The sequence below is a fragment of the Mangifera indica genome, chromosome 2 (genome assembly GCF_011075055.1).
Source record: "Mangifera indica cultivar Alphonso chromosome 2, CATAS_Mindica_2.1, whole genome shotgun sequence".
In the NCBI taxonomy this organism is placed as follows: domain Eukaryota; kingdom Viridiplantae; phylum Streptophyta; class Magnoliopsida; order Sapindales; family Anacardiaceae; genus Mangifera; species Mangifera indica.
This window is the reverse complement of record NC_058138.1, coordinates 20,754,422-20,781,345: the sequence shown is the minus strand read 5'-3', so window position 1 is coordinate 20,781,345 and position 26,924 is coordinate 20,754,422. Positions and strand designations below refer to the sequence as shown.

General features: G+C 34.3%; 5 protein-coding genes and 1 pseudogene across 7 annotated transcripts; 3 read left to right on the top strand and 3 right to left on the bottom strand.

Annotated features, from left to right (window-relative positions):
* Positions 1-10,304, top strand: LOC123209220 (peptide-N(4)-(N-acetyl-beta-glucosaminyl)asparagine amidase). Of its 2 annotated transcripts, none has more exons than XR_006501001.1 (17): positions 1-263; positions 348-401; positions 495-662; positions 771-869; positions 1,610-1,696; positions 2,639-2,721; positions 4,124-4,237; positions 5,052-5,106; positions 5,188-5,274; positions 6,935-6,990; positions 7,116-7,175; positions 7,289-7,376; positions 7,503-8,264; positions 8,346-8,432; positions 9,226-9,328; positions 9,682-9,816; positions 9,887-10,153. XR_006501001.1 is itself a non-coding variant. In XM_044627089.1 (17 exons), exons 1-17 carry the CDS (start codon positions 186-188, stop codon positions 9,966-9,968), a joined length of 2,172 nt encoding a protein of 723 aa, XP_044483024.1. In that variant the 5' UTR covers positions 5-185; the 3' UTR covers positions 9,969-10,304. The 2 variants fall into 2 exon arrangements, 1 of the variants encoding a protein (XP_044483024.1); XM_044627089.1 differs by having other exon boundaries at positions 5-263; positions 8,372-8,432; positions 9,887-10,304.
* A 56-nt stretch (positions 10,305-10,360) lies between these two features.
* Positions 10,361-13,767, bottom strand: LOC123209224 (PITH domain-containing protein At3g04780-like). Its single transcript, XM_044627093.1, has 8 exons — positions 13,626-13,767; positions 13,181-13,267; positions 12,544-12,667; positions 11,919-11,967; positions 11,765-11,822; positions 11,606-11,652; positions 11,429-11,506; positions 10,361-10,680 (listed from the first exon to the last, which is right to left on the bottom strand). Exons 1-8 carry the CDS (start codon positions 13,662-13,664, stop codon positions 10,629-10,631), a joined length of 534 nt encoding a protein of 177 aa, XP_044483028.1. The 5' UTR covers positions 13,665-13,767; the 3' UTR covers positions 10,361-10,628.
* A 123-nt stretch (positions 13,768-13,890) lies between these two features.
* LOC123209221 (probable ribose-5-phosphate isomerase 3, chloroplastic) lies at positions 13,891-15,050 on the top strand. The gene has a single exon (XM_044627091.1). It carries the CDS (start codon positions 13,917-13,919, stop codon positions 14,745-14,747), a length of 831 nt encoding a protein of 276 aa, XP_044483026.1. The 5' UTR covers positions 13,891-13,916; the 3' UTR covers positions 14,748-15,050.
* A 1,889-nt stretch (positions 15,051-16,939) lies between these two features.
* Positions 16,940-18,563, bottom strand: LOC123209222. Its single transcript, XM_044627092.1, has 6 exons — positions 18,280-18,563; positions 18,013-18,192; positions 17,846-17,929; positions 17,610-17,735; positions 17,445-17,513; positions 16,940-17,318 (listed from the first exon to the last, which is right to left on the bottom strand). Exons 1-6 carry the CDS (start codon positions 18,428-18,430, stop codon positions 17,242-17,244), a joined length of 687 nt encoding a protein of 228 aa, XP_044483027.1. The 5' UTR covers positions 18,431-18,563; the 3' UTR covers positions 16,940-17,241.
* A 2,462-nt stretch (positions 18,564-21,025) lies between these two features.
* Positions 21,026-21,794, bottom strand: LOC123209223 (annotated as a pseudogene).
* A 1,852-nt stretch (positions 21,795-23,646) lies between these two features.
* On the top strand, positions 23,647-26,539 carry LOC123209534 (trihelix transcription factor GTL2-like). Of its 2 annotated transcripts, XM_044627624.1 has the most exons (3): positions 23,647-24,541; positions 24,897-26,179; positions 26,255-26,539. In XM_044627624.1, exons 1-3 carry the CDS (start codon positions 24,084-24,086, stop codon positions 26,266-26,268), a joined length of 1,755 nt encoding a protein of 584 aa, XP_044483559.1. In that variant the 5' UTR covers positions 23,647-24,083; the 3' UTR covers positions 26,269-26,539. The 2 variants fall into 2 exon arrangements, with proteins under 2 accessions (XP_044483559.1, XP_044483558.1); XM_044627623.1 differs by having other exon boundaries at positions 23,649-24,541; positions 24,897-26,539.
* The last annotated feature ends 385 nt before the right edge of the window (positions 26,540-26,924 follow it).

Sequence of the window (26,924 nt, the reverse complement as noted above, 5' to 3'; positions counted from 1 at the left end):
TCTCAACATTGAAAGTTATACCAACAGAAGTTTTAGTCAGCATTAAAATTTATACTTAACTGGACACCACGAAACAAGTCCGGGATCTCTTAAGCACGAAGGCAAAGTAAACGTACAATTCGAGTACGCATATTCTCTCACTCTCTTGAAAGGCGATCACTCCGCGTCAACACACTTTGACAAAAATGGTTGCTCGGAAATTCTCCGTTCGCCACCATGATTCCTCGTTCGACGTCGACTACGACACCGATGACGGCGTCGAAGTCTCTTTCTCTCCCTGTTCCTCTCCCTCTCCCTCTCTCTCTATATTCTCTAAATTATTCTCTAAATTATCATTTCTCTTTCAGGTTTTCAAATTCCAGCTTTTCTCTCTCACTTCTATCCCTCCCGACCAGCTCAAGGTATCATTTTTCCTTTCTTTGGCGTTTTCCTTTTCGTGTTAATGTGGTTTATGTGTGTTGATTGGATGATCAGACTATTACTTTTTTTATTAGATCGTTAGTGATGATGACCGTCAATGGCCTGTATCGGACGACTCTGATCTTCTCTCAATTTGTGATAATCTCAAGTTAGTGTCGATTGAAGAGGAACCGGTTAGCAACAGTGCTGAAAAGCAGGAAGAATTGCTGAAGTCCGATGAGGAATTGGCGCGAATGTTGCAGGTTTTCTTTTGGTTTATCTGTTTGATTGGTTTGAGTAGTTTTCAGGTTCATTCTTAATTTTTCGAAAGTTTTATTTTATTGTTTTTTTTTTTTTTTGGGGTGTTGTAGGCTGAGGAGGAAGCTCTTTTGCTACAGCACTATGTTGTGGTTGATGATGGTGGAGATTTCAAAAATAGGATACGGCCATATATTAGTCAAGTTCTCATGGTAATTTTAATATATTATGACTTCGTTATATATGTACATCATATTTGTAAAATTAATTATAGGTTTCTACTGTAGTGCCAGGTAATTCCAATGTTCTGATAATCTAAAAGTCAAGGACCATTGGAGAGATTCAATGTTCTAGCTTTGGTACCCCCGCAACATAACAACTCCCTTCGCTATAATATTTGTAGTAGTATTGAGTTACCAGAATTTGGACCACTGGATCGCTCCAATGGTTCAGCTGGGGTTGATGGGGTGGAATTGGGCAACATTAACCCCCCAGCAAGTTAACAATTTCCTGAAGTATAAGACTTGTTATAGATGAGTTTATAAGATGAAATGTTGGACTGTAACAATGTACTATGTTGGCTAATATTTTGATGTTACAAGTTGCTAGAAGTTATGGATATAGGCCAGCATTGTAGCCATATTTATAGTTTAATTGCTAAGAAAGATTTTAAAGGGAAGAGAATTAAAGTTTGTAATGTTGACCTTGCTTTGCAGGCTTCAGTGACAATTGTAAGATCTTATTTATTTATTTTTTTTTTACAACTTCAATTTTCTAATGAATTGTTATTTTATTTCATTTTATATAAAAATGAAACAATCCTAGTTTGCTTGGTTTAATATCAAAGAAGAACCTTTTTATTTTTGTTTCCCTTTTTCTCTATGTAGTGCCTGAGAAAAACGGTTATTGTTGTGATGTGAATTATTGGTACATTGATTTATGGTTATTGTAGTATGAGGACCCAATACGGCAAGATGTGGCTAGAAAGACTGTTCCAGTAGAAGAGCTTGAGGAGAAAGCATTTGTTTCTTTGGCTAAGGTAAAACTATACAATCTCCTACGTATAGGAAACAATCTTTTCGATTCATGGTTATTGACTGAAGGTGTAATGGAATTAATGTCTGTGGCTTACTTATGTCTACATTTGACAGTTTTACTGTGCATTCATGTAAAAATGTACCTCAAAAATTCTAAACTGCTCGTTCACATAAAAATATAACTACCTCTGAATGTTCTGAACTGCTCATTCACATAGAATATTTAACTATCTCTGAAATATCTGAACTGCTCATTCTTATTGAATAAAGTTCATGACAAATAGTAATCATGCAGCAGATTGAAATGATTTTGAAAATTTATCTGGTTTTACTTGTCTTTTTTTTTTTTAGTGTAAAACCTATGAGATTCCATTAAGTATATGGAGAGAAATGGTTCAGAAAAATTATGGAGCTGTAACTATTTGTTATGTACGTATGCATGTTGAATTGTTTCAATTTAATTTTCTAGAAGATCTCGGAGCCATATTTGCTGATATGATTGGTAACCAATAGAAAGGTTTCCCAAGGTTCTGTAATTTGCTCAGGATAATATGGAACTTGGTATGATTGATTATTCACCAGTGAGCTGTTTTAGTCAGGGAAACAGTTTCGGATTTTAGTTCATTTTCTGAAAAAAAGTTGTTTAGATGGGTTGATTTAATGCATTAGTTTTCTCTCTATTGTGATCATCTGGTAATGCTGGTAAAAAAAAATCCAATATTTCTTTTCGCATTTACTCTTTTAACTGAAATTTATTATTAACTTTCTGTCATTGTTTCATATATTTATTAAATAATTTCTTTAACTACATTATTAATGATAATACATGTCCATTGTCGCTTACATTGAACTAACATTTAGCCAAGTACATATATCATTGTATCTTTATAATATATCCTGAGAAGATATTATTGTAATTGGTAATCTTGTTAAATATTTTTTAGGAGGGGAACTTTAAACCATCAATAAATGAACAACGTCAGGCTTTCCTGCTGCAGCTGCTTTTCTGGTTCAAACAATCTTTCAGGTGCTTTTATGACTTCAGTAGTCTTATTTTCTGTTTTCTTTGCATGGTGAGCAGAAGACTTTTATAATCAACAGCTTATAAAAGTATGTTTAAAAAAAATTTAAATTTGAGAAATTTTCTGGAGAGTTCTGTAAAAAGTACCTTTCTTTTCCTTGGATTTGTTTTGGGAACTCAGGAAGAAAAGCCATGATTGAAATCTTCTAGTTCAGATAGTTTGAATAAGTCTTTAATAACACCAATTGCTGTAGTATTACAGACCTCATAAAAGCTACATTCTATACCAAATTTTCACCTCATTACATGTACAAATCAGTTAATTGCAATGTTAGACTGGAAATTTCAGTTAGTAATTTAAATCCTTTATTTTCATATTTCCTTTTGAGATAACAACACCAAAAGGTATTGAACTATCGCCTGTTTTTTTTTTAATCAAAGGATTGAACTTTGTATTTTTCTATTGAAAAGACTGAACTCTTGAATTTTCTTATTGAAGGAATTGAAATTTTTGATTTTCCTATAGAAGGAATCAAACTTTTAGTATTTTCCATTGAAAGTATCAAACAGACACGCTTAGGATTGTTTGTTTTGTTTTAGAAGCAAAGTAATTAGTTTGGTATTTTCTATGAGATTAATGAAAGTTTAGTCCATTCAATGGAAAAATTTGAAAATTTGATCCTTTCAATAGAAAAATTTGAAAGTTTGGTTGTTTCAATAAGAAAATTTCAAAGTTTAGTCCTTCAATAGGGAAAAAAAAAACCAAAGTGCAGCCCTTTCAATGGTTCGATACCTGCAAGTGTTTTTATCCCATTTCTTATCTATTGAAAATATTTTCATTTTTGGGTCATTAGGGCTAAGTACAATTAAAGCTTACTATCCTTTGACCAACAAATTATGTAGGTATATGTGGCAGTGATGATGTTTTGTATTGTTACTCACACTGTGCTTTCCTGATTGCTAGGCCAAATTTTATATGGATAGTATTTTAACTTTTGGTACTTTGAGTGGATGATTGCTAGTTTAAGTTGATGTTTTATTAAACAAATGGTTCTAATAAGTAGAAGCTGCATATAAGTGTTTGAGTCTTTGCATTTCATCAATTGTTTCCACAGTTTTCCTTGGTTTCTCTGATTCTACATTTTCACATTATTTTCTTGAAAAGGATTCATTGTTGCTCTCCACTCTGATTAGAAGTTGAACTTACCATAAATTCCAATATCATGTTTTTGTCTGGCCCTAATAGCATGGTACGTGTTGATGGCATTTTAGCTTTCATTTAACTTGGCACAGGCTGCACAGCCAAGTTTGTTATGTAATTCTAGTAATCTAAAATTCATCTTCTCTTTTACCATCCATAACTGACAAGATGGATTTTCCCATGAATTTTATTATTCTAATACTTTAGTTGGGTCAATGCACCTCCTTGTGAGGGTTGTGGCGAAGAAACTTCAAGCATAGGTATGGGCACTGCACTTCCTGCAGAGATCCAATATGGAGCAAATCGAGTTGAACTCTATCGGTCAGTCTAGAGAATACTTTTACTCTTTATTTATCATCTTTTCATTTGAGTTTGTGTTCATACATATTGTTGATTCTTAATTTTTCGTTGTACATTTGGTAATTTGTCATGAAAAATTCTTATCTTTCTGGAAAGATTGGTGTCCCATGTTTTATATGATCTGCAATTGCATGACTTCACCCTCATAGCACATGCAGTTTTTGGTATTTTAAATGCTGCTGTGTTTAATTTTCTCCTATTATCATGACATCATAGTGATTAACAATCTAATACAAGAATACTATATCAGATATTTTATTTTTCAGTACGTCAGTATATGTAAATAGAATTGGTAAAATAGTTAAGCATTTTTTCTTATTTATATCTGGAATTTTAAAATTAAATGCTGTTTGTGTTGCTTGTAGTGTCTGATTTCCTTAATTTCCTTCATTTATGGTCCAAAGAATATTTCAGTTTAAAATCTTGTCACTTGCCATTTTTTCTTGGAGTGTCTTGTTCTGATGGGATTAATGATTTGTATAGCAGGAATCTAGTTGTGAAGGTTAATCCCATTTTAGATAGCAACATCCCTTTTTATATTCTAATTCCTTTATTTCTTTCATAATCCCCAATATAGTCTTTCATTTTGTAACAGGAAATACAAAAATGTGTCTCTAGAAAAGCAGTGCATGGGTCAATTAGTCCTTAATATTTTTTCTTCTCTCTAGTTCTGCTTGTGCCAATATTTTGCTTTTACATTTTTCTCTCTCCACCATAACATATTTGTTTGTGCTTTCGTTACATTTGATGTGTTGATCAATTTTTTGAGCTCCAGCTGCAAGTCTTGCTCAAGGATTACTCGCTTTCCACGGTATAATGATCCTCTAAAGGTATTTAAATTTCTTGGCCAAATTGCAAATTATAGATTTCTTTAAAATGATTAATCGTCAGGCTCTAATTCATATATTCAGCTTGTAGAAACGAGAAAAGGGCGTTGTGGGGAGTGGGCCAATTGCTTTACGCTTTATTGTCGAGCTTTTGGCTATGAATCTCGCCTGGTTAGTGAGTTCCTAGTTGTTAATTCAATTTGGAAACTTGACATATTATCTCAGTGCTTAACTAAATTAATTGCTTTTTCTTTAGGAGAATTAATTGTCTAAGTGCAATAGGAATCCTCATGATACTGTAGCCTTGTTTTTGTAGCTCTGGGTGGCAAATTTGACTTATTAGATCTTTGGAACAACTAGAAATTTTCATCTGATACTTTAGATTTTTTTTTTCCTTGCTTTGAGCGGCAAAAGGGAATTTAGCGGACTATAAGGTAGCACATGTTTCATCAATGGAATTGATAGACCTTATGGCCATTTTTACTAACAAGAATTGACAAGGGAATAAAATTAGGATTCCTAATTCTCTTGTTTACTTTTTGGACTTGAGTGTAGAATTGGAATCACATGCATAATCAATTCCATAATAGTATGAGTAAAGGATTCCTCTAAACTTTGTAAGGAATTCTAATTTTTGAGATAGGCATCCTATGAATTTACTTTTTTGACTCTATTTTGAATTTAAATTTTCTATTTTTTAAATTTTTTCATTTTAATATCTATTATTTTATAATTTTTGTAATTATTAAAGTAGAATTCTATAAGAGTTAACATTAGTTGAACTGTTAAACTGGCCATTTATCAACATTGATTTGTGTTGACCAGCTGTTGACTTGTGTTGACCGACTGTCGACTACTGTTGAACTAGTGTTGGCCTGACATCAATTGGTTGATCACCATTGACTGGTGTTGACCGAAGGTTGAGTGATGTTGACCAACCGTTGGCTGGTGTTGACTGGGCATTAAAATTTTGATTTTTTTTATTTGGAACAACTGTATTTAAAGTAAAAAAAACTAAAAATATAGTATTGAATTTATTATTATTGTACTGTTAGGTTTTTTATTATTTAGATGACTAGTTTTTTAATTAAAAGTATAATAATAATTTTTAACTTATATGGTATATTTTAATGTTGAGGGTATTTTTGTCCATATACTACACATTCGATTCTATTCCTCTGATATTTTATCTTATAAGTAAACAACGAAATTATAATGCATTCATTGTTGTTTCATTATTCAAATATGTATCAATTTCCCTTACCCTTTTGTTTCAATACAATTCCAACAAGTGAACATGGTCTATAGTGACACTTCATATGGATATGGTAATTGTTTTGAGATATGGCGCCCTGATGAATTTGTACTCTGCCGGGTGCTGTCAACAAGTGTAGAAGATCATATTTCTTATTATTTGTCCTATATCTGAATATTTTCTGTCTACATCTACCACATTAATGTATATTAAGCATCTTGGAACATGTAAAGAATTTAATCATGCTCTTTAAGAAAAGTAAACAGTGTTTGGTTCAGCCATGGCCTTGTGTCTTTTATGTAGTCATTAGACTAAATTGGCTCTCTTGCAGACCTACATGTTTGCATTGGCATATAATTAATAGTTAGAGATATTTCCATGTTATGACTTCTCCTCAGAGCCATGAACTAAACTGATTATTTTTAAAAATGTGAACTTAAGAAATTGCAGCTTTTTGGCACAAACATATTGCTCTATTATTTGGCACTTGTTACTGTCTATTCATTTAAATGTGGAACAGCTTGAGGCTTGTAAGAAAATTATTTCACTGGTTACTAATCATAGTTTTATCTGCAGATCCTGGATTTTACAGATCATGTCTGGACAGAGTGCTTCTCACAGTCTTTGGGAAGGTAGACTTCATATATAACATTTCTCTTCTCTATTTTCTTGAGTACATCCAACAGTGACTTTGATTAGGTAAAATACAGAGTTGTTATTATTTATTTATTTTTTTTGACATGTATTACTTAAACAGATGGATGCATCTTGATCCTTGCGAAGGAATATATGACAGGCCACTGTTATATGAAAAGGGGTACTTCGAATTTTGTGATATGATCATATTTAGAGAATTCCTTATTAAAAATATTACCTTTATGAATCAACTTTTTCCCCTGTATGCAGTTTATTAAAATGCCCTTTTTGTAGGTGGGACAAGAAATTAAATTATGTCATTGCTATTGCCAAAGATGGAGTTTATGATGTCACTAAACGTTACACGCGGAAATGGCATGAGGTAGTTTTAGAAGTTGTAATATTTGTTCATCTAGATGTATTATAATTACAGTTTACTAGTGTTCTCTTCCTTTCACAAATTTATCATGTTCTGTTGAGAGAAAAAAAATTCTTTGAAAAAAATTAGGTCCTTTCTCGACGGATTATTGCCAGAGAGGAAACAGTGCGTTCTGTTCTTAATAACTTGACACGAGAATGTAGAAGAAACTTTGCATCTGAGGTTCTTTCTGCTATTGAAGACCGTGATAAATCTGAAGTGGAAGCACTTGAAAGATATTTGCATTCTGCAGATGATAATTCTGTCTCTTTACCTGGAAGACAAAGTGGGGACAGGGAATGGCGCATATCAAGATCAGAGATTGGTACTGATGACATATGCTCTTTGAGTTGTTCTTCTTGCCCAGTTCGAGTGTGCATAGATGAGCACGTGACGATAATTTATAATGCTTTTTCTCCTGTAATTTCTCAAATTGTTGAGAGTGATATATCTAAAGTAAGAGCAATTGAAGTATTCATGAGTTTTAAAGGAATTTTGGTGGATCTTAGGAAGGCACCCTATAAAACAAGGAGAGTTTCCTTAAATGCAAATTCTAATGATGTACAGAAGATTCTGTCTTCGCTGGTGCCCTCCCTTAGACAATTATTTGAGGCTCTTTCATTGAAGTGTAAGTTGGATGCTGATGGAAGGCTTGAAATAGGCTTGGCTGGTGACCCTGTTAAAACCTCTTTATCACTGTCCGTTGTGTTGGATGCTTTGGATGACATAATCCATGATATTAAAAATTGCAATAATTTCAGTAGAGATTCTCTTTCTCTGCCACTTCTGAAGTTAAACCGAATTCATTCTGGATTTGTCTTAGCAAGTGGAGAAGAGATTCCTTTTGGGATTGTAAGTAGTATTTGACTTGTCTATAATGTTAGTTTGTATTTTAAGTGATATAGAGTTTGTGCCTCTCAAATTTTCCTTCAGAAGTTCACTTTTAATGGAACTGTCAGGCCACATCAGCTTTTGATGGAACTCGGTCATCTAAATGGGAAGAACCAAATGGTGCTAAAGGTATGGTGAACCAAATAAACCTTTTACTTTGTTACCATTATATAAGCTAAATCAAGCTGAAAGTGATCTAAATAATTCAAGCAGCATTTATAGTCTTTGGGCGTGAACTCTCAGATACGTGCTAGGTGTTTTAATTAATTGATAAATATTGCCTTAAGTTTAGTTTTGGTTTTGATTTCAGAAAATTCTTTCTGGTACAATCTGTGAGCACTATGGTTTGGCCTTTTACTTTTTTGCTCTTCGAAATGCCTGTAAAATGTTTATGTTATGTTTTAATGATAACATCTCATCTCAGTATTCCCCGTTGATTGGAAGAATTTTAACAATCTCAAAGATGAAATATTAAAAAAAACAATAATAAAAGAAAACTCTTGATAGTTGGTGTATCCCTGTTATTATCTGACAGTTGCCCTAAAATTTTGCTTTTGAAAGCTGTTAAGATTTCTGCTTCTAGTGTTTTTGCTTGTTCATTGTATTAAAATGTGATTCAATGTGAATAAACCCTGTAAAAACAACTATGAAAAGATTTGTATCAGAAAACTTCTGCCTTTGATTATTTGATATGCTATTTTTTTAAATTTTATTGTAATTGCATTGGCCTATTTCTCTATTTTCTTTAACCATGAAAAATAATAAATAAATCAAAATATAATAATAGCATTGTTGTGACTGTGGACACATGCACCCCTTAAGAAAACACCCTTCATTTTCTATGTTGGTTGCACATTCGTATGAACCATGCATGTGACTAAACTTTTTTTATGTTATTTAGTAACTGAATTTCATCATGTAGGTTGTTGGATAATATATAAACTAGCGGACAACCAGATGCATGAACTTGTGGGATACGAGTTGATGTCAGCCAATGATGTTCCAGAGAGGGATCCAATGGATTGGTATGATTTTTAGAATTTAAAACCCTGATTTTTTTTTTAAATTTTCTGTCATATATGAGCTTGAGGGATATTTTTATTGTTAAGTGGCTTGGTTTTTTAAGTTCTATTTGTTAAAAGGAGCTCCATGTTCTTCCCTGTCGGTATTTGACTAGTTTGATTTTAAACTGCCTATTCGGTATTGAAATATACTTCCCAACAAATTTAAGATTACCACAATGGGTTTTTTTGAGTCCATGATATAAGCTTGTTTGCAGGTTCATCTGCCCCTACATAAATGAATGTTTAGCTATGCATTCTAACTCTAGTTTAAGAATTATTGCCTTACCCCTGATGTGTTAATTCCTTCTTTACAGGGTTCTTGAGGGAAGTGGCGATGGGGGATCCAGCTGGCGGGTTTTGGATATACAAACTTCTCAGATGTTTGAAAATCGTTTCCAGCGTAAAACATTTAAGATTAAGTCAACTGGATTTCCATCAAATGTTTTCAGGTAAATTATTTCCTCAGGATCTTTACACGTGCATCCGAGTTCTCAAACCTTACATTATCTCCACTGACAGGTTTAGGTTTCTGGCAGTTCGAGATACATCAAATCCTCGATTTCAAATAGGTAGCATTGATCTGTATGCAAGTAGCAGTTAACACGAATGTGTAAATCACCAGCCGAAGTGTGAAGTTGAGGTGCCTTATGGATTACATTTGCCCCTCCTCTTATGTTAATTCATCAGAATCTTCATGTACTGAGCCTAATAGGAGAAATCCGCCTCTAAGATTTCTCTCTCAGTGAGTTGCCAGTACAAAGATATAACGGGCAATAACTTGCGTTTCATGCCTTGCATATTTATACTTTAATTAACAATCACAATCCTTGCGGGAATTGGGTATATTTGACTATTTTGGATCCGGAAAACGGTAGGAATTTTAACCGGGTAATCTTTTGTTGACATCAATATCAAACAATGCCTATATTTTGTTGCTTTTTCCCTCTTGAAGTGTATTGTGAGTGGCTTCATTGCCCCAAAACATTAGTAAACTTTTCCCTCAACAGATCTCAAATTTGTATTGTAATCCCTTTGAGTTCGCTGTGATCAAACTTCACAATATGAAGAACACAACAGAACCTGAGTGTCAAATGCCAGAATTTTAAAAATAAAAAAAAAAACACTTTTCTTGACGCAACAAACTGGTTTATCCTTCAGAAATAATTCAAGTTAGGATAAAGCAAATGAGAAAAATTAAAAATGCTTCCAAGCCACCACGCATACAGGTTCTCGTTCATACATTCATTCGTTCTTTTCAGGGTCAGTGGCCATCTTCAATCTTCTTCAAGCTCTTCATGTCGGTTGTTTCAACCCTGAATTGTAAACCAAACCATCAACAAAATTGTAAGACAATTAACCAGAATCCTTTTGCCTTCTCAAATCCTTGAATATTATGCATTACTGAGATATCACAAAAGCTGATGAATCCAGTAAATGATAGTATAGAGAACAAATAGTGTAATTTTATTCTTGATGAATAAACTATCAGCTGCGTTTAAAAATCCTGCCTAAAAATGTTGAAACTGCAATCAAAGGCAAAAACTAAGTATAATATCTATTCTCCAAATTTAGAATTACTCATGAGAAATGTCTGGAATGCATGAAGCCACTTCATCAAGAATGCCAAGCACTTTGATGGAGGTTTTGACTCTGAAATTATAATGTGGTGCAATCTTGAAATTAGCATGGCATTGCAACTAGAATAAGGTGTGCTCTCTAACATGGGTAATTTATATGGTGTATTGTCAGTGAAAGTTACTGCCAACCAACTTATGCGGCATAATGATTTCATAGCTCAATCATATAGAAATGTGTGGCTGGTTACAGTAGTAATAACAATTGGTATGCAGTTGACAGTTTTAAGCTACACATTAAAAGAAAACAAAAATATTCATATATACATATAAAGAAAACCATTATTTGGTTTCATATTACTACTATCTGTGCCATAACGAGTAACTTACCCACACTGTAATTAACACAAACAGAACAAGGAAACAAATATAACATGAAATAAAGAACGAAAGTTGGTAATGCAATTCAATGATAGAAGAAACTTACGTTGTCCCAAACAGGGCAATCTTCTGAACTTTTGTAACATCAGAACCCCCTTGATTGTCCTCAATAAATATTGTCAAGCTGATTCAAATAATTAAAATTAGACCAACTGACACTTCAATTGAATATCACGATAAGAACTAGGAAGGTATTTTATTAACCTGTCAGCATTGAACTTACCTACGAACATTCTGAAACTTGACAAACTTTAAGACAACAGGTTTTCCCTACACAAGAATAGATATGCATAAATTGTGTGACTATTATTTTGTCCCAAGAAAAAGTTATTTTCAATAATAGAGACTAGTATTAGAAGCAGGAACGAGCATGAAATGCTACCTGGAGATTTTCTGGGGTTAAGACAGCTGAGTCACTTGCAGGGAAGTCATTGACATTACTGTCATCGTTACAAGAACATGAAATATAACTTAAGACATAATTTCCTTTCCACAACAATCAAAATAATAAAAGATAATTGTCTGTTAAACATTACCTAAATCCCATATGTTCCCTGTTTGAGAAAAGTTTCACAGTCTTGGGACCTATTAAACAACCTTCATATTAGTAATATATAACCCACACACACAACCAAAAAAAAAGAATCAAGATAGCACTTCATGGTTGAAACTTTTTACATAAATACTACTAACACATCACTAATGAATAAATCTAAAGAACATTAAGTCTCGAAAATTGCTTTAAAAAGCTGAAACACCCACAAAGGTCAAGACATTGGATTGAGCAATACCTTATGTAACACGTCTGCCAATAACACTACACTGTATTCATGCTACTCTCAGAAAAGAAAAATTAAGTTTTCTATCTCATAAATATGATGCATGTATAACAACAATGGAGATGATGCATATTAAATATCTAGCCTTTCACTCTTTCACATCCTCTTAATTCTTTGTCATAAAAAGAAACATTAACAATGTGTGATCTAAGTTTGATAGCTCCTAACATTCCATACTGCTGCCTGTTTTAAATTTTTTTTTCTCAACCAGATTGGACAAATGACAAAAAATTTAAGATTGCACTATCCAGTATTGTTCTGGAATTCAAAAGGCAGTCCATGCATGTGCATAAAACAAACATATTTAAAGATTGATAAGCACCTTCTTCTTCAGGTCCTTTGATGACAAACGAATGAAGTTTAATGACTTGAGTGAAAGGAATATAAATCAGAAGTTGCTCATCTGCGTCACTTTCCAGACACAATCCATCATCTTCCCTGTAACCCTACTTCACGAAAAACTAAATTAGTCATAGCTTTACAACCCTAAAAACTATCATAAGAAGACAAGTAGAACTGGATATGCCAAATTCAAACTATTCTAAAGAAGACAACCTGTACATCCATGCAATTTCACTTCTATGGCCAGATTTCACACTGCTAGACAAAGTTTAGTAGATATTTTAACTAACACTAACTACAACCCAACAAAATATATATGCTACAACAGAGTGAACTTGCAATTTCCCTAACCCCACAACAAATTACATAAGAAAAAACTAATATACTCAGACTTTTAGTTCCCTATATTCATCATGACCCCAGATCATGAAATTTTAAGCTGATTTGGGATGCACTTTCCTACATTATTTACATAATCAAGCTATTTCAACATAAAAGAATAAACTTCTATTCCTATTATCCATTAGTATTCTTTTGATATGCTAAAGTAGTAAAATTAAATAACTACCATAGTTTATAATCAAGAAAGAAAAGAAAACAACTTTGAATGTAATTACCTGTTTAAGAGCATTGGGAAGAGAATGAGCAGTATTTTGGTTAAGGCATTCAACTCCAGACCAATCTATGAAGTGCAATAGATCAACCTGATCACGCAAACCTTAGTAACAATATTAATAGACTCTTTCTCTCAACAACCCTAATATTATAGGATAAACAAATTAAAAGTCTTTAAACCATAACTCAAAACTCAAAAAACCGAGAAGCTAGATTCCCAGTTTCCCATAAAATTTTCTTGGCAAACTAACAAAATCATATCTTGCCAACAACCCATCATCATTCTAACAATTTCAGAATATCCTGCTTATCATTAACCAAAAAAGTATACGATAAGAAAATAAGAACCTTGCCACTATCAAAAATCCCAGTCGCCAGGTTGCAAGTTTAGGCATTGATTTTATGGGGAAAATAAAATAAAAAATGAAAACTTTAAAGCGTACTTACTTGGCTTCTCTGAATTGAGTTGGCCGATTCACCAGACATGGCTTACGAATTATTCGTGGAAGAGGAAAAAGTAGAGACTCGAGAACTGTTTAAGCTGGATTTTGACAAAGATTTTATATAATTTTTAGATTGACGGGAAATTGAATTAGGCAGTACGCGTCGTTTTGGAGTTTTTGCCTAAAACGTTGCGTTTCGGCCATATACAAATCCCCTGTCCACCTTCCAATTCTCATCCAACCAAACTCATTTCTCACCACCGCAACGACAACCACCTCCACCACTACCACCCAAATGGCCTCCTTATCCCTTCTCTCCCCTCTACACAAAGCCTCTCCCAATCTTATCATGCCCCCCCCTAAGCCCCTTAAATTGCGTTTCCCCTCCTCCCTCTCCATCAGAGCCCAAGCTGTTCCTGCTCTCACCCAGGATGACTTAAAGAAGCTCGCCGCTGACAAGGCTGTTGACTATGTCAAATCCGGCATGGTTCTTGGCCTCGGTACCGGCTCCACCGCCGCTTTCGTTGTCGACAAGCTAGGCCTCCTCCTTAAAACCGGCCAATTAACTGACATCATTGGAATCCCAACGTCTAAACGCACCGAAGAGCAAGCGAGATCGCTCAACATCCCTCTCACTACACTTGATGAACACCCAGTTCTTGACTTGGCCATTGACGGGGCTGACGAGGTTGACCCTGATCTTAACCTCGTAAAGGGCCGCGGTGGAGCCCTTTTGCGTGAGAAAATGGTGGAAGCTGCTTCGAAGAATTTTGTTGTTGTTGTTGATGAGACAAAGTTAGTTAGTGGACTTGGCGGGAGTAAACTGGCAATGCCAGTTGAAGTGGTTCAGTTTTGCTGGAAATATAATTTGGTTAGGCTTCAGGAGATGTTTAAAGAACTGGGTACTGAAGCGAAGTTGAGATTGACTCCAGAAGGGAAGCCTTATGTAACTGATAATTTTAATTACATTTTGGATTTGTATTTTGAGACGCCAATAAGGGACGGGGTTGCTGCTGGGGAGGAGATTGGGAAGCTCGAGGGAGTTGTGGAACATGGATTGTTTTTGAATATGGCAACTGCTGTCATTATTGCTGGGAGGAATGGAGTTGAAGTGAAGAACAAGTGACGCTGATGGTGATGGTGAGGACTTCAAAATCTGGTCTTTATGCATGATCTTGTCTCTTCTTCTTCTTGTTCAGTATTATGACTATGATGGGTTTGGGAATTTTTTTTGGTTCTCAAATTGTTAGATTGGGAAGTTCGGATTATTATAAATTTCCCTTCTTCAGTGTCAAATTGGGATATGTGCAATAATTGAAGACAAACTGGTTTAATGGATATTACTTCTAGTAATGAATGATGAAGTTGTTTCATCAATTCAATTTTCTTAACTAAATGTGTAATGAGAAAATAATATTTCTTCTGTTGAGCAGTTGTGATCAATTGCAACAATTTAGCGTATGCTTGTTTATGTTGTTAAATTTCTTTCCAAGATCAGGGGATGTTTTGAGTTTCGAACTGGGTATTATTGCTTTATGTTGTGGTAATGGGAACAAAGGGGATTGAATGTGCATCTGGGAAATTAAGAGTGGAGTAAGCAAGCATAGTTATGTGCAGTGGATGATGAATGAGGAAATAAAATTTGTTAGGGAAATTAATATGGTTACACTGTGGAACCTCAAAGATTCTTCAATCATTGATAAGATGTGGCACAATGCATGGGATGCTTCATTTTTGGCTAAAGCAACTTCTCAGTGAGAAAATTTGGGTTGAAATTGAAAGTGTAACGAGTAGTGGTTATTGTCTAGTTTCTTGCAAGAGCTTGTTCTCTGAGTTACAGACAAGTCCGAGATGTTCTCCTTATCAGATATTGAATACCAAACGTAAGCTCCTTAAAGCTATGCCTTTGAATGCATAACAAGAATGAAACTTGTAATTTAATATTTTATACTGATTACAACCAGGCATGGCACATTGAAGTCTGTAATATGTTGATGATTTTACCTTCATCTTTTCTGTTAATTATACAAGATTTTGATTTTTTATGAGGGCTTCAATGAAACCCGTACAGGAAGTCTTCTATTAGGCCGGAAAGTGAAGTAGATTTAACAAAAATGATTGCTAGTTTCTGCTTGGTTCTTCTCTTTGGTTTTTATATTACCTCTTAAAATTTCCACCTCTAGAATAGGTCACTACTTTGTTTTGGGGTCATTGTCTCATTGCTGCCAATTGCATCAGTACACAATTTTTATGTATAATGAATAATTTTTGTTTTAACTGATTGTTGCATTTGAAGTTATCCCAACATATTTATTTCTCACCGGACACTCCATTTTCTCATTGTGATGTATGCAAAATTAGAGGTGTAATTCAATACAAACAAACAAAAGCACAATGAGATTTTTGAAGTGGTTCGGTTTACTACTTGAAAGTTTACGATCACTATTATATTATTGATTATTTTAGAGAAAATTTTGGTTTGAGTGAGAGCATGAGAATATAATTTTGTCGTTTCTTTATCTAGACCCTAGTTTATTGAGTATCAGATGTATGATGAATTCAGTTGATTGTCTAATGGCAGAAGATAATTGCTATCTCGTGATGATGGGGATGGAGATCGAAGGAAATTATGCAAATATGGGAGACAGAAATGGCATATAGGGGAGAACACCACTCTTCCTACTACTTTGGGGGCATTTGATTCTGGTGGAAATGTTTTATTACTAAAATTAAAAAATTATCTTGAAAATATATTATCTTAAAGATTATTATAAAAATAGGTTATTATAAATAATTATTTTATTTGGTTAAAAGTAATAAAAAATATCAATATATTGTTTTACTTAAATACCATTAGGTTTAATTATTTTAAAATATTTTTTATGTTATTTGTTATATTAATTGAAAATAAGAATATGTTTGCTCTAAAAAACTTAATAATAAAATTATATATTATAATAAAATCAATATTATCTTATTAAACTTTTAATGTGTAAGATGAATATGATAATCAGATTACTTCTTGTATTATCTGTCACATCATCATTGGTAATAGAAGATTATTGAAATCTTTTTTATTTATAAACCAAGCAAAATAAAGTAAATAATAAAAGATAGATTATCAGAGTAATCTTTAATCTCCTTCAATCAAACGCACACTTAAAGGTTTCTACCAACGTTCTAGATTAACTTGTATTTAAATTACATCTCTTATTGTCGTATGCAATTCATGTAACTAATCACTTCTTAAGTGCAACTGTTCTGTCTCTTTCTAAAAAGAAGTCTCTCCACAAAATAATTTCCAAACAGAAAGGATGACAACAGAATGAAAAATCATAATACAAGCTCCGATAGATACATGACCAAATCAACCATATATGGCATGGTACACAAACAAAACGATAATATATACTCAACTTTAATTCTACAGCGTTCTGTATACAACAATCGTCCTCCATCTAGGCCAGTATCGGACTTATTTATTCAAACTGAATTTGTACACAAGAATCCGCCCGAAGAATTGAAACAACAATTCACCCAATGATTATATCCTAGTATGGTAAAGTCTCCACGAAGAGACTACAGTCTAGTAGCCTAGACCTGACCCATCAGATTGTATCCTACTTCCACAGAGCCATAGCAATGAACATCATCAATATGGCCATCATATGGAGCCTCCGTGGTTGAAGTGAGTTACCTGAAAGATAGAGAAAAAAAAAGAATTACAATGAGATCATTGGATGTGCCTTGACTTAGAATGAAGTTTGATAGGATTTCAGGGGAAGAAATAGAAGTTTATTGTGTTATTTGCAGTCCATCTCACCATGATTTGCTTTTGTTTGATCATTCGCAACCGTAATCCCAAGAGTTGAACAATCAGATCCAAGAGTACCTAAGTATTCAAAATTGTTTCTTTAATTAGTTTTCAGATTTGATGCAGTCAAATTAATATGTAGTTATTAGTAAAACGTCATATTTATGCTCTTACAGTTGCTGTAGCATGGATAGTAGGAAATGTTGAGGAGATTAGAGTACCCAGGATTGCATTCACATGTGTGCTTATAAGTTGTTGTCCTATTGCATTTGCCCTCTCCACAGTAGATCCAATCACAAGCTAAAAACATACAGAGTATGAAAGAATAAGTGATGACTGGGAACACAAGACGAAGAAACATGAAAGATTGAGGGGATGTTAATGAGAAGGTATGTTTGTATGTGGTTTACGGTCATAGGTAGAGAAATTGGTGGGACATGTTCTGGCTGGAACTGGTGGTGGGGCTGGCTGGCAGGCACCATAGTTAAGAGTACCTGAAAAGATCCAAAGAATTCAATATGTTGCCATGGCAAAATCTCCATACAGTCAAAGACATGAAGCAATAGAAAGAGCTTACAGTTTGGAATTATGCAGGGGAGAAAAAAGTGATGAGATCTTCCAAAATCAAAATCGAATGTGTTGTTATCATCAGTAGCTCTCTTCCAACCAGGTTCACATTCACAGACATAGTTGTATGGAAAAGTGGCATTTGAATTGCAGGTTCCCTTTCCACAGTCCACCATATGACATGGATTTTCTGTAATTCACAGAAGCAACAAGTACTTGTACATGTAAACTCATGCATATAATTGTAATCATCCAAAGAGATAGGCAGATGTTGTACCAGCGAAGGGAGGATAAGATGGTGAGAACTCATTGAAGCCCCAGCCGCCCCCATGGTCGCCAGGGCCCCCAAAGCCGCCACCCCCCAGAGCAGTCAAAGGTAGTAACACTACAAGAACAACTAGAAAAGCCGTGACCCTGAAGGAAGACATCTTTCTTTCACCAACACAGGAAAGAGAGACTCTGCAGAGAAGGTGAAGGCAAGTCTTTGTATTTATCTATATACACACAGACACACATATAATACCTTAAATTATCTTAATTTCAAATATCAAAGTGAAGAAATTTGAAATTATAGAAGCTTCTGCAGAATTGAATAATGAAATTATTCCTTATGTTTCAAATTTTCCATTGTTTATTGTTTAATTGCAGTTTGACTTTGTCTATTGATTATTGATGTTCTTTAATATTGCCATTTGTAGACTTTCTTCTTCTCTGTCGCAATCTGCAGATCAAAAAGATACTGCCGAATTAAGCTAAGATTACACATAACATGTATATTCCCCCAAATGTTCATTCATTCTGATCAATATCTCTAGTGTTTTGTGAAGGGTAGTTAGAATTATGAGTTGTATGAAAACATCAAGATATTTAAAAATGATAAGAGGTTGGCACGACATGGAAGTTTCCCAATTCTAATAAAGATTAAGGGCAACTTCCATGTAGAACAACATATTTTCTTATGTCAATATATATATTTATATTACATATATAGTGCTTTCTTCAAAAAACAATGTTTACTTGTTCCTTAAGTTGCAGGCTTCATTCCTATTTTACACTATCAGACGTGAGACAGATAGCCAGACAGCTTTGCAGATGTTGCCAAATAATCAAAGTGATTTCTTTGTTCATTCTGTTGAGTAAAAGAGTAAGGCCTCCAACATAAGAATTTTTTTTTTCTGCGTCTCCGTTTATCTCTCAGGATTTTACTCAAATTCTTGATTCATCATCTGATCCATATCAGTTTTGCCTCAAATGGGGATTGGAGATATCAGGATGTGAGCCATGAAGAAGTCATAAATAATACAACTACCGCAAAGAACATTGCTTTATCCGCTGCAAAAATTGAACTTGAGAAGTGCTTGTTTACAGTTCTTAAGCCACTTTCAACAGAATTGCTTGTCACTATAAAGGAAATTTGAGTAGAAAATTCAAAGATGATCATATCCCAGATGAACAATTTGGACTTTAATGTAATTAAGCAATACCAAGTCAACACAACAAGGCGGCATAGTGGAGAATTTCATATTAATAATTTTGCAGGCATCATCTCTTTGCAAAGAGTAGAATTTAAGATATGGACTTTCTGCAGTCCAGGTAGGTATCATATCTAAATCTGAAACATACAATATTATTTTTAGAGCAATGTTATGTACACCTAATTTTGAGTATTTAATTTCATACTCAAATGATGTGTCATAATATGATCGTATGTTGTTTTATATTTAATTCAAAATCACTCAATCATATGATAACACGTTATCTATTTACTCAATTAAATACTTAAATTGAGTATACATAATTTTATCATTATTATTGTTAAGTTGAAGGAATAAGTCAAGAGATGAGATACATTAGAAGACTAAAGACAATAGGAGTAGTTAGTAACATACATAACTTCCATAGAAGATAAATGTTTTAGCTTGACCAAAGGCATGAATTCTAAGAACTTGATTTGTTTAGGGAATATAATAATAAATATTTTAATATAATTGTAAAGGGGGTTGGTGGATTAATACTTTTTTAATCTATATTTCACTTTCTTAGTTAACAGATTTGAGAATACTTCTCCTTGCAATTTAATATATGCTTGGCTTGGCCTTCCAAAGTTATAAATTTGGATGCTGGCAATAACATGCCAACCTTAATTTAATCTACTTATGATCAAGTCAACCACTGTTATATAACTATATACAACTCATTACCTAAAACGAATTATAATTAGATTGTGATCTTTTGTTTGTTTTTTGGGTTGATTTGAAAAACACAAAAAATATTATGTATATTTGCAAAGAAATTGCACATCATTCATATAGATTAACATTGTTCCATCTCAAATATTATGCATTTAGAGATATGAAGAAAACAGAATTGTAACAGAGAAATGCACTTGCCACGCAGTGAAGCTGCACATTTATAAGAACAGAAGATTGCTAAAGCAAAAGCACTTTCCTTGTGCTCTGTTTGACAGTAATTTTGACATGTACTGGAGCTTCTTGAAGAGCTTCTGCCTCATAATTCAACTCGCTACCGACAGCAACTACTACTGTTACTTGTAATACATCTCATAATTAATCCTCAGCTTTCTTGGGCTTTACTTTCTTCCAGAAATAAAGACAGAGCCATTGATCATCTTTCATGTTCATCTGCCGGCTGCATTTGGCAGTTTTCTGGAAAATTTATATATTCACCATGGAGGATAAGTTACAAAAGATTAGTGACAAATTTTATCCGACACAAAAATTAATGCCGCAGGAAAAAGTAAACAGTAAAGCTCCCAATTTTCGTGATGATTGCCGATCAAGCTAATTCGTAGAACCATTGTTCTCCAACCTCTCAATCAAATTCACAAAGCAGAGCACAAATTTAAGTGGGAGAAAGAAAATCAAAACATAGAAATAATAGGCTGTAAACTTCTGCATGATCTGCTATAGAAATTCCAATCCATGTCAGGGATAACTAAAATAGGACAATCAACATGTATCTAGGAAGCTTTACAAACAACAAATAAATACTTAAACACAGTCTGATCAGTGACTTAAAAGTTCATTAAAATCAAAATTCCAGATACAAGATTTTTCGATTAAAATCCAAGGCCGAGTCGACAAATTTTCATTACAGAATTACCATCAGCCTAAACCCTCTAAAACCCCAATTGACTGATTTTTCTCATATGGGCACATATCTCTTAACGGTCTGCTTCCCCGCCACCGCAGCCGCGGCCGTGACGCCACCAATGGCCCCAGCAATTGCAGCGACCGGATCCCACCGGCAGCCCGATAAATTGCCCCAGTACCGAGCCCAGCCGCAACAGTGTTCAACAAATCATCGGTATCTCTCAAACTCACCAACCCACTTTCCAATCCAGCGTAAATCAACCCAAGAACACCCAACGAGTTCCCGAAGCGCCGACCCAATTGCCCGCCTGAGTTAAGAACACGACTGACCCGGAGCTTGAGCGAGTCGGAGGGCTCTGCTTGGCGCAAGCCGTGGACGGAACCTTTGGCGGCTCCCACAACAGCGCCGGATAAGTAACCGCAACCAGTATAGTATTGGAGATTCTCGCCCCATGATCGGCGAGAATTCAGGGATTCTTCCTGAAAGAGGAATTCGGGGGAAGTAGGAAGATTGTAGAGGTTTTTAACGGGGATTCCGAATTGCTGGTAGGGATGGTATTGACGGAACTTTTGCTGTTCGTTTGGTGAGTCCGCCATTGAAGAGTGGCTGATGTTGTGTGGCTCGGAAAGTTGTAGGGGTTCAAGACTGAAAAGCGTAGGGTTTAACGTCGAAGAAAGGAGGGTTAATACTGTAGACAATTAATTAATTAATTAATATATTTAAAAATTGTTTTGTTTTTAAATAATAAATTAAATATGTGAAAATTATTCTTATTTACCATTTTAATTGGTTATAATAACAGATTAATGATAGCTTTTGGGTAGTGTAGACAATTTTCAATACAAACTATTAACTCGATATAATATGATATAAAAAAATATTATATTAAAGTTGAGATTTTTTGACACAAAATTTATTTCAAATTGATTCAATGTAATTTAAAATTAAATCGATTAGTGTTAAAGTAAAAAATTTTAACATATTCTAATTCAGATCAAATTAGAATTGAAAGTTTTTTATATGAAATTCAAATTGACCTCATATGAATATGATCTAATGATACGGGCTATAAGATCTATATTTTTGTATCAAAAATTTAAGTTGAAACCAACTTTAACTCTTTATATACAGGCATTTTGTATAAAAGGCATAATTTTTTGATACACAAATTATAACATTATTTTTTAGTAATTAAGTTAATACATTTTGTAAATCTGAAATGACGTACAAGAGTAGCATTTTTTGTATTGGAAAAAAAGAAATTGTGGGATGAAGTTATTCCTTTTCCATTAAGGCAGTAATAGATGGGTTATTAAGAACAGGAAGAAAGAGACACTTGAGAATGGACCGAGGATGGACTCCTAGAATAGAAAATCCTGAAGAAATTCACAAGAAAGTTAGCAGAGACTGAGAAAGAATATAGAGAGATGTTTGAAGAATGGATGAGGGAGCAGATGAATTAATGGAGATTGGGACAGAAGCTGAGGTGCCATCTGCCATTCCAATATATGCATAATCAACTCTCTCTATATTACTTCCAAGCCAAGCTGAACTTTCTGGCAACCAAATTTAATTCCCAAAATTCTCCAAATCAAACCACTTGTCTCTTCTTCTGGATTTCTTCTCACTTGAATACAAATCTTTTGTTTTTTGAGCCAAATTCAAGCAGAATCATAGAACATGGGGCTTGCCAGATTCCTGAAACATATATGCCTAGAATTTGCTAAATTTTTACATTATAAATTATAAATGATAATCTGGCCTTCAATCAAGCTCTTCAACCCATCCCTCCCTGGGGAGAGAAGAGTTCTCGATAGGAACAGGGATGAAAACAAAGATAATTAAAATTCTCGCAATCAGGGACACTTAAAACGAAGATAAATATATTTTCAACCCATCTTTTCTTTTACATATTTTCTAAATTCTTACATATTGAATTATTATTACAAATTTTAAATTATTACAAATATATATTGATTTATAATAAAAATTTCATCACTTTTCTTATGAAAATGGGAAATGGAATGGGAGAGAAATTTTTTCCACAGGGAGGGGACGGATATTCCCTGTTTTCCATGTATTGAGGACGGGGTGAAGACGGGTGAAGGTTTCACTTGCGGGATGGATATTAGGGTATTTATCCCTTGCCCAATCCATTACCATCTCTATTAAAAATTTACATGAAGAGAAGAATCATATTGATTAACAGTGAGAAAATAATTAATTTAATGCAATAAAGTAATAAATGAATAGGATATAATAAGAAAGAAAATTATGATCCAAAAGAACTCTCATCAGCAGAGGTCTGGTGAAGTAATGAAGTTCCTAAAAAAGGCCCATCAAGAATTAAAATGAAAAAATGAGATGATTAAAAGTTTATATGAAAATTCATAAGGCAAAAGGGCCCTTAAATTAAGAAGGATGTACAAACAAATGTGTAATGTAGCCCCCAGAAGCATGTGAAATGGCCTCTCTCCCTCTTCCTTAAATAATTTGGTCCCAGTCTCTGCATGTTTCACGTGTCCTGACTCCTCCCATCGCCATTGCTGTTAATTACACCATCAGCTTCTGCATAGGATTCTAAGGCCCCATGTCAAATTTTTATGCTTTGATTCATATTCATATTTATAATCTTAAATTTTTTTAAGTATCATTTTCTAGTGGCTATGTCTCAGTTTTCCCACTCTCAGTTATGGCATGTGAGATGCAGGCTCCAATCAGTTGAGGCTGATTCAACAGTGAGTTGAAAAGAGTTTTAGACTCTTCTCATGATAAGACAAAGTTCTTGATAAATGAGAGAGAGAGAGAGAGAGAGAGAGAAGGGTTTGGTTTTTTTTTTCCCTTTAACTTCTTGTGTTGCTTGCATTGTTTTTTCAATTCACAGTGGCCGTTGTTTGTGAGTAAGAAAGAGCAAGAAAATCTTGAGGGAAAAGGTTGGAAAGAAAGCAAATCCTCAAACACTTAAAAATGTTTAATGGAGTTCCAGCTGAGCAGTTGCACCAGTTCATGACTTCATCAACTAGACCTTCTTCTCTCCCTCTCCCTCTTTCTTTTTCTTCTTCATCTCTTCACCACCATCATGCCTCCTCCAACGCCAATACTTTTCCCACTTTTGACCCTTACACTTCCAACCCTCCTTCTCAACAAGTACTACAGCTCCCCCACCATCATTTATTCCCCCCATTGCACCACCAGCAGTATTCACCAACACAGAAAAATCAGCAAGACAAACAAGACAACAACAACAGCAACAGCAGCAGCAGCAGCGTGGTGGCTATGAATTTTGAGATTGAAAGGGATAGATCAATATCGGAACCAGTTGAAATTGATCCACCTTGGTCTAATGAAGAAGTGCTTGCCCTATTGAGGATCAGATCTAGCTTTGAGAATTGGTTCCCGGAAATCACTTGGGAACATGTATCAAGGTACTTTTATCCTTTCTCTATGCAATCCATTTCAATTTTTATCCTGATTTTTTCATGTTTGGTGAGGGCAAAATAAGCTGAAACTAGGGTTCAGGTGAATTATTTATATATGCATGGGGTAAACATACGGTGACTCTTCAAAATCATGGAATTTTGTAACTTGAATGAGATGCAGTGGTAAGCCCAATCGGGTTCTTTAATAATTTTGAGCACAATTACAGAGAGAGAATAATTACAGAATGAAGTCCCTGCTGGATCCCGCAGTATATTATTATAATAAATTAAGAGATATGTTAAAGCAGAGAGAATAAATGCTCATGGTCCTTCTGGTTTTATGTATTTATGGTATTTGCAGGAAGCTTGAAGAGATTGGGTACAAGAGAAGTGCACAGAAGTGTAAGGCGAAATTTGAAGAGGAAAGCCGATGGTTCAACAACATTAATTACAACAAAAGCTATAGATTGATCAGTGAATTTGAAGAGGTTTATGATCAGGGTCATCAAAACACCCAGGTGGTTGCTCATGTTAAGAACAAGAAGATGGAGAATTCTCGAGAAGGAGAGGAAGGAGAAGAAGACGATGAGACGGAAGGTGATAACTTGGATGAAGATTCGAAGAAACAGGAGACAAATGTAGGAGATCCATGTGAGGATAATGAGAAATTGGTGGATAAAGCAAAAGGCAATAAGAAGAGGAAAAGACAGAAGAACTTTGAGTTGTTTAAAGGCTTTTGTGAAGACATTGTGAAGAAGATGATGGCCCAACAAGAGGAGATGATGAATAAGCTTCTTGAAGACATGATAAAGAGAGATGAACAGAAGGTTGCCAGAGAAGAAGCTTGGAAGAAACAAGAGATGGATAGGATTAATAAGGAACTTGAAATTAGGGCTTATGAACACGGCATTACTGGTGATAGACAAACCACCATAATCAAACTATTAAAGGGCTTCACTGCTTCTTCTGAAACTCAGTGCTTTGATAAGCTACTCAACACTCTAAATTCTCCCACTTCATCTCCGTTAAATCTTCAACAAAACCCTAATTCTCCCACCGTTCAAGTTAATAAACAAAACAATCTGGAAATGGCTTCAGTACCTGAGCCCTCAGCACCACAAAACCCTAGTTTAAATCTCCCTCCAACCCAAAACCCTAATTCTCCCAAAACCCAAAACAAGCAATTGCCATCCACTTCTTCATTCTCAGAACACAAAGCCCCTCATATTAATCATGGAAGCACCAATGACAAAGAAGACCTCGGAAAGAGATGGCCTAGAGATGAAGTGTTTGCATTGATAAACCTGAGGCGCAGCCTCTACAACAATGGAGAAGACAAAGAAGGAGCAGCGTTTGCCGCGAAGACTCCATTATGGGAGAGAATTTCGCAAGGGATGTTAGAGCTTGGATACAAAAGAAGTGCAAAAAAATGTAAAGAGAAATGGGAGAACATCAACAAGTACTTTAGGAAAACCAAGGATAACAACAAGAAGAGATCACTTGACTCAAGGACATGCCCTTATTTTCATCAACTAAGCACTTTGTATAATCAAGGAACACTTGCAGCACCCTCCACCGCCTTACCCGAAAACCATCATGTTTCTTCTCAAGGAGGTTCTAGTTCTACTAACTCAACTGTTGAAGGTGAGAAAACTTTGGTTCAACCTGAACCTCCTGAAGCTTTCGATTTTGATTTCTGATTTCCTTTTTATTTTGCAGATTTTTGTGAGTGAAGTAGTGACATTTTTATCACTAAATTAGTACATTAGACAGTAACTTTTGATGGAATTTATGTTATATGCTTTGTATGTTTGAGGGCATAGATTCGTTTTGAAGTTGTATTGTAGTGAGCACCGACAAGATATAAGAAAAATGAAAGAGTGAAAATTGAGGAGATGATGTGTTTTGCTACATGTGAAGAACATTCTCAGAACAGTTCATTGTTCTTACCTAATAAAATAAAACAATGCGGTGGGAAATTTGGAATCTTTTTCACCCAAGGAATTGCTCTTGAAATGGGTTAAATTTTGTTTAGAAGTGGAACCAAATTTAACCGGTTTTTTATTTTTATTTTTTTATTTAAATGAAATGAGAATCAAGATAAACATATATGGCCAATAATACTATTGCCAATCCTTTTATTTTAGAAATTGCATGAATGAAAATAGATCAAGCTCATAGCATGATCCTCAAATTTTCTCAGATTGTATAAGAGGGTTTGATACCAAATCTTCCTTGCATTGAGTTTGAGATATTTATTTACTTTGTACACATAATTTTAAATATATAATTAGGTATACAGATTATATGTTATTATATGATTGGATAATTTTAAATTATATATAAAATAATATCTAATTATTTAATCAAAATGGTGTATATATATAAA

Coding starts and splice junctions, on each gene's coding strand:
- LOC123209220 (XM_044627089.1), top strand. CDS start 186: ATGGTTGCTCGGAAATTCTCCGTTCGCCACCATGATTCCTCGTTCGAC. Junction 2,722..4,123: donor TGGTTCAAACAATCTTTCAG/GTGCTTTTATGA, acceptor CTAATACTTTAG/TTGGGTCAATGCACCTCCTT. Junction 8,265..8,371: donor AAGAGATTCCTTTTGGGATT/GTAAGTAGTATT, acceptor TGGAACTGTCAG/GCCACATCAGCTTTTGATGG.
- LOC123209224 (XM_044627093.1), bottom strand. CDS start 13,664: ATGTCTGGTGAATCGGCCAACTCAATTCAGAGAAGCCAA. Junction 11,653..11,764: donor TAACCCCAGAAAATCTCCAG/GTAGCATTTCAT, acceptor ATTCTTGTGTAG/GGAAAACCTGTTGTCTTAAA. Junction 11,507..11,605: donor AAGTTTCAGAATGTTCGTAG/GTAAGTTCAATG, acceptor TATTTGAATCAG/CTTGACAATATTTATTGAGG.
- LOC123209221 (XM_044627091.1), top strand. CDS start 13,917: ATGGCCTCCTTATCCCTTCTCTCCCCTCTACACAAAGCCTCTCCCAAT.
- LOC123209222 (XM_044627092.1), bottom strand. CDS start 18,430: ATGTCTTCCTTCAGGGTCACGGCTTTTCTAGTTGTTCTTGTAGTGTTA. Junction 18,193..18,279: donor ATCTTATCCTCCCTTCGCTG/GTACAACATCTG, acceptor TGTGAATTACAG/AAAATCCATGTCATATGGTG. Junction 17,930..18,012: donor CCCCTGCATAATTCCAAACT/GTAAGCTCTTTC, acceptor GGATCTTTTCAG/GTACTCTTAACTATGGTGCC.
- LOC123209534 (XM_044627623.1), top strand. CDS start 24,084: ATGTTTAATGGAGTTCCAGCTGAGCAGTTGCACCAGTTCATGACTTCA. Junction 24,542..24,896: donor ACTTGGGAACATGTATCAAG/GTACTTTTATCC, acceptor TGGTATTTGCAG/GAAGCTTGAAGAGATTGGGT.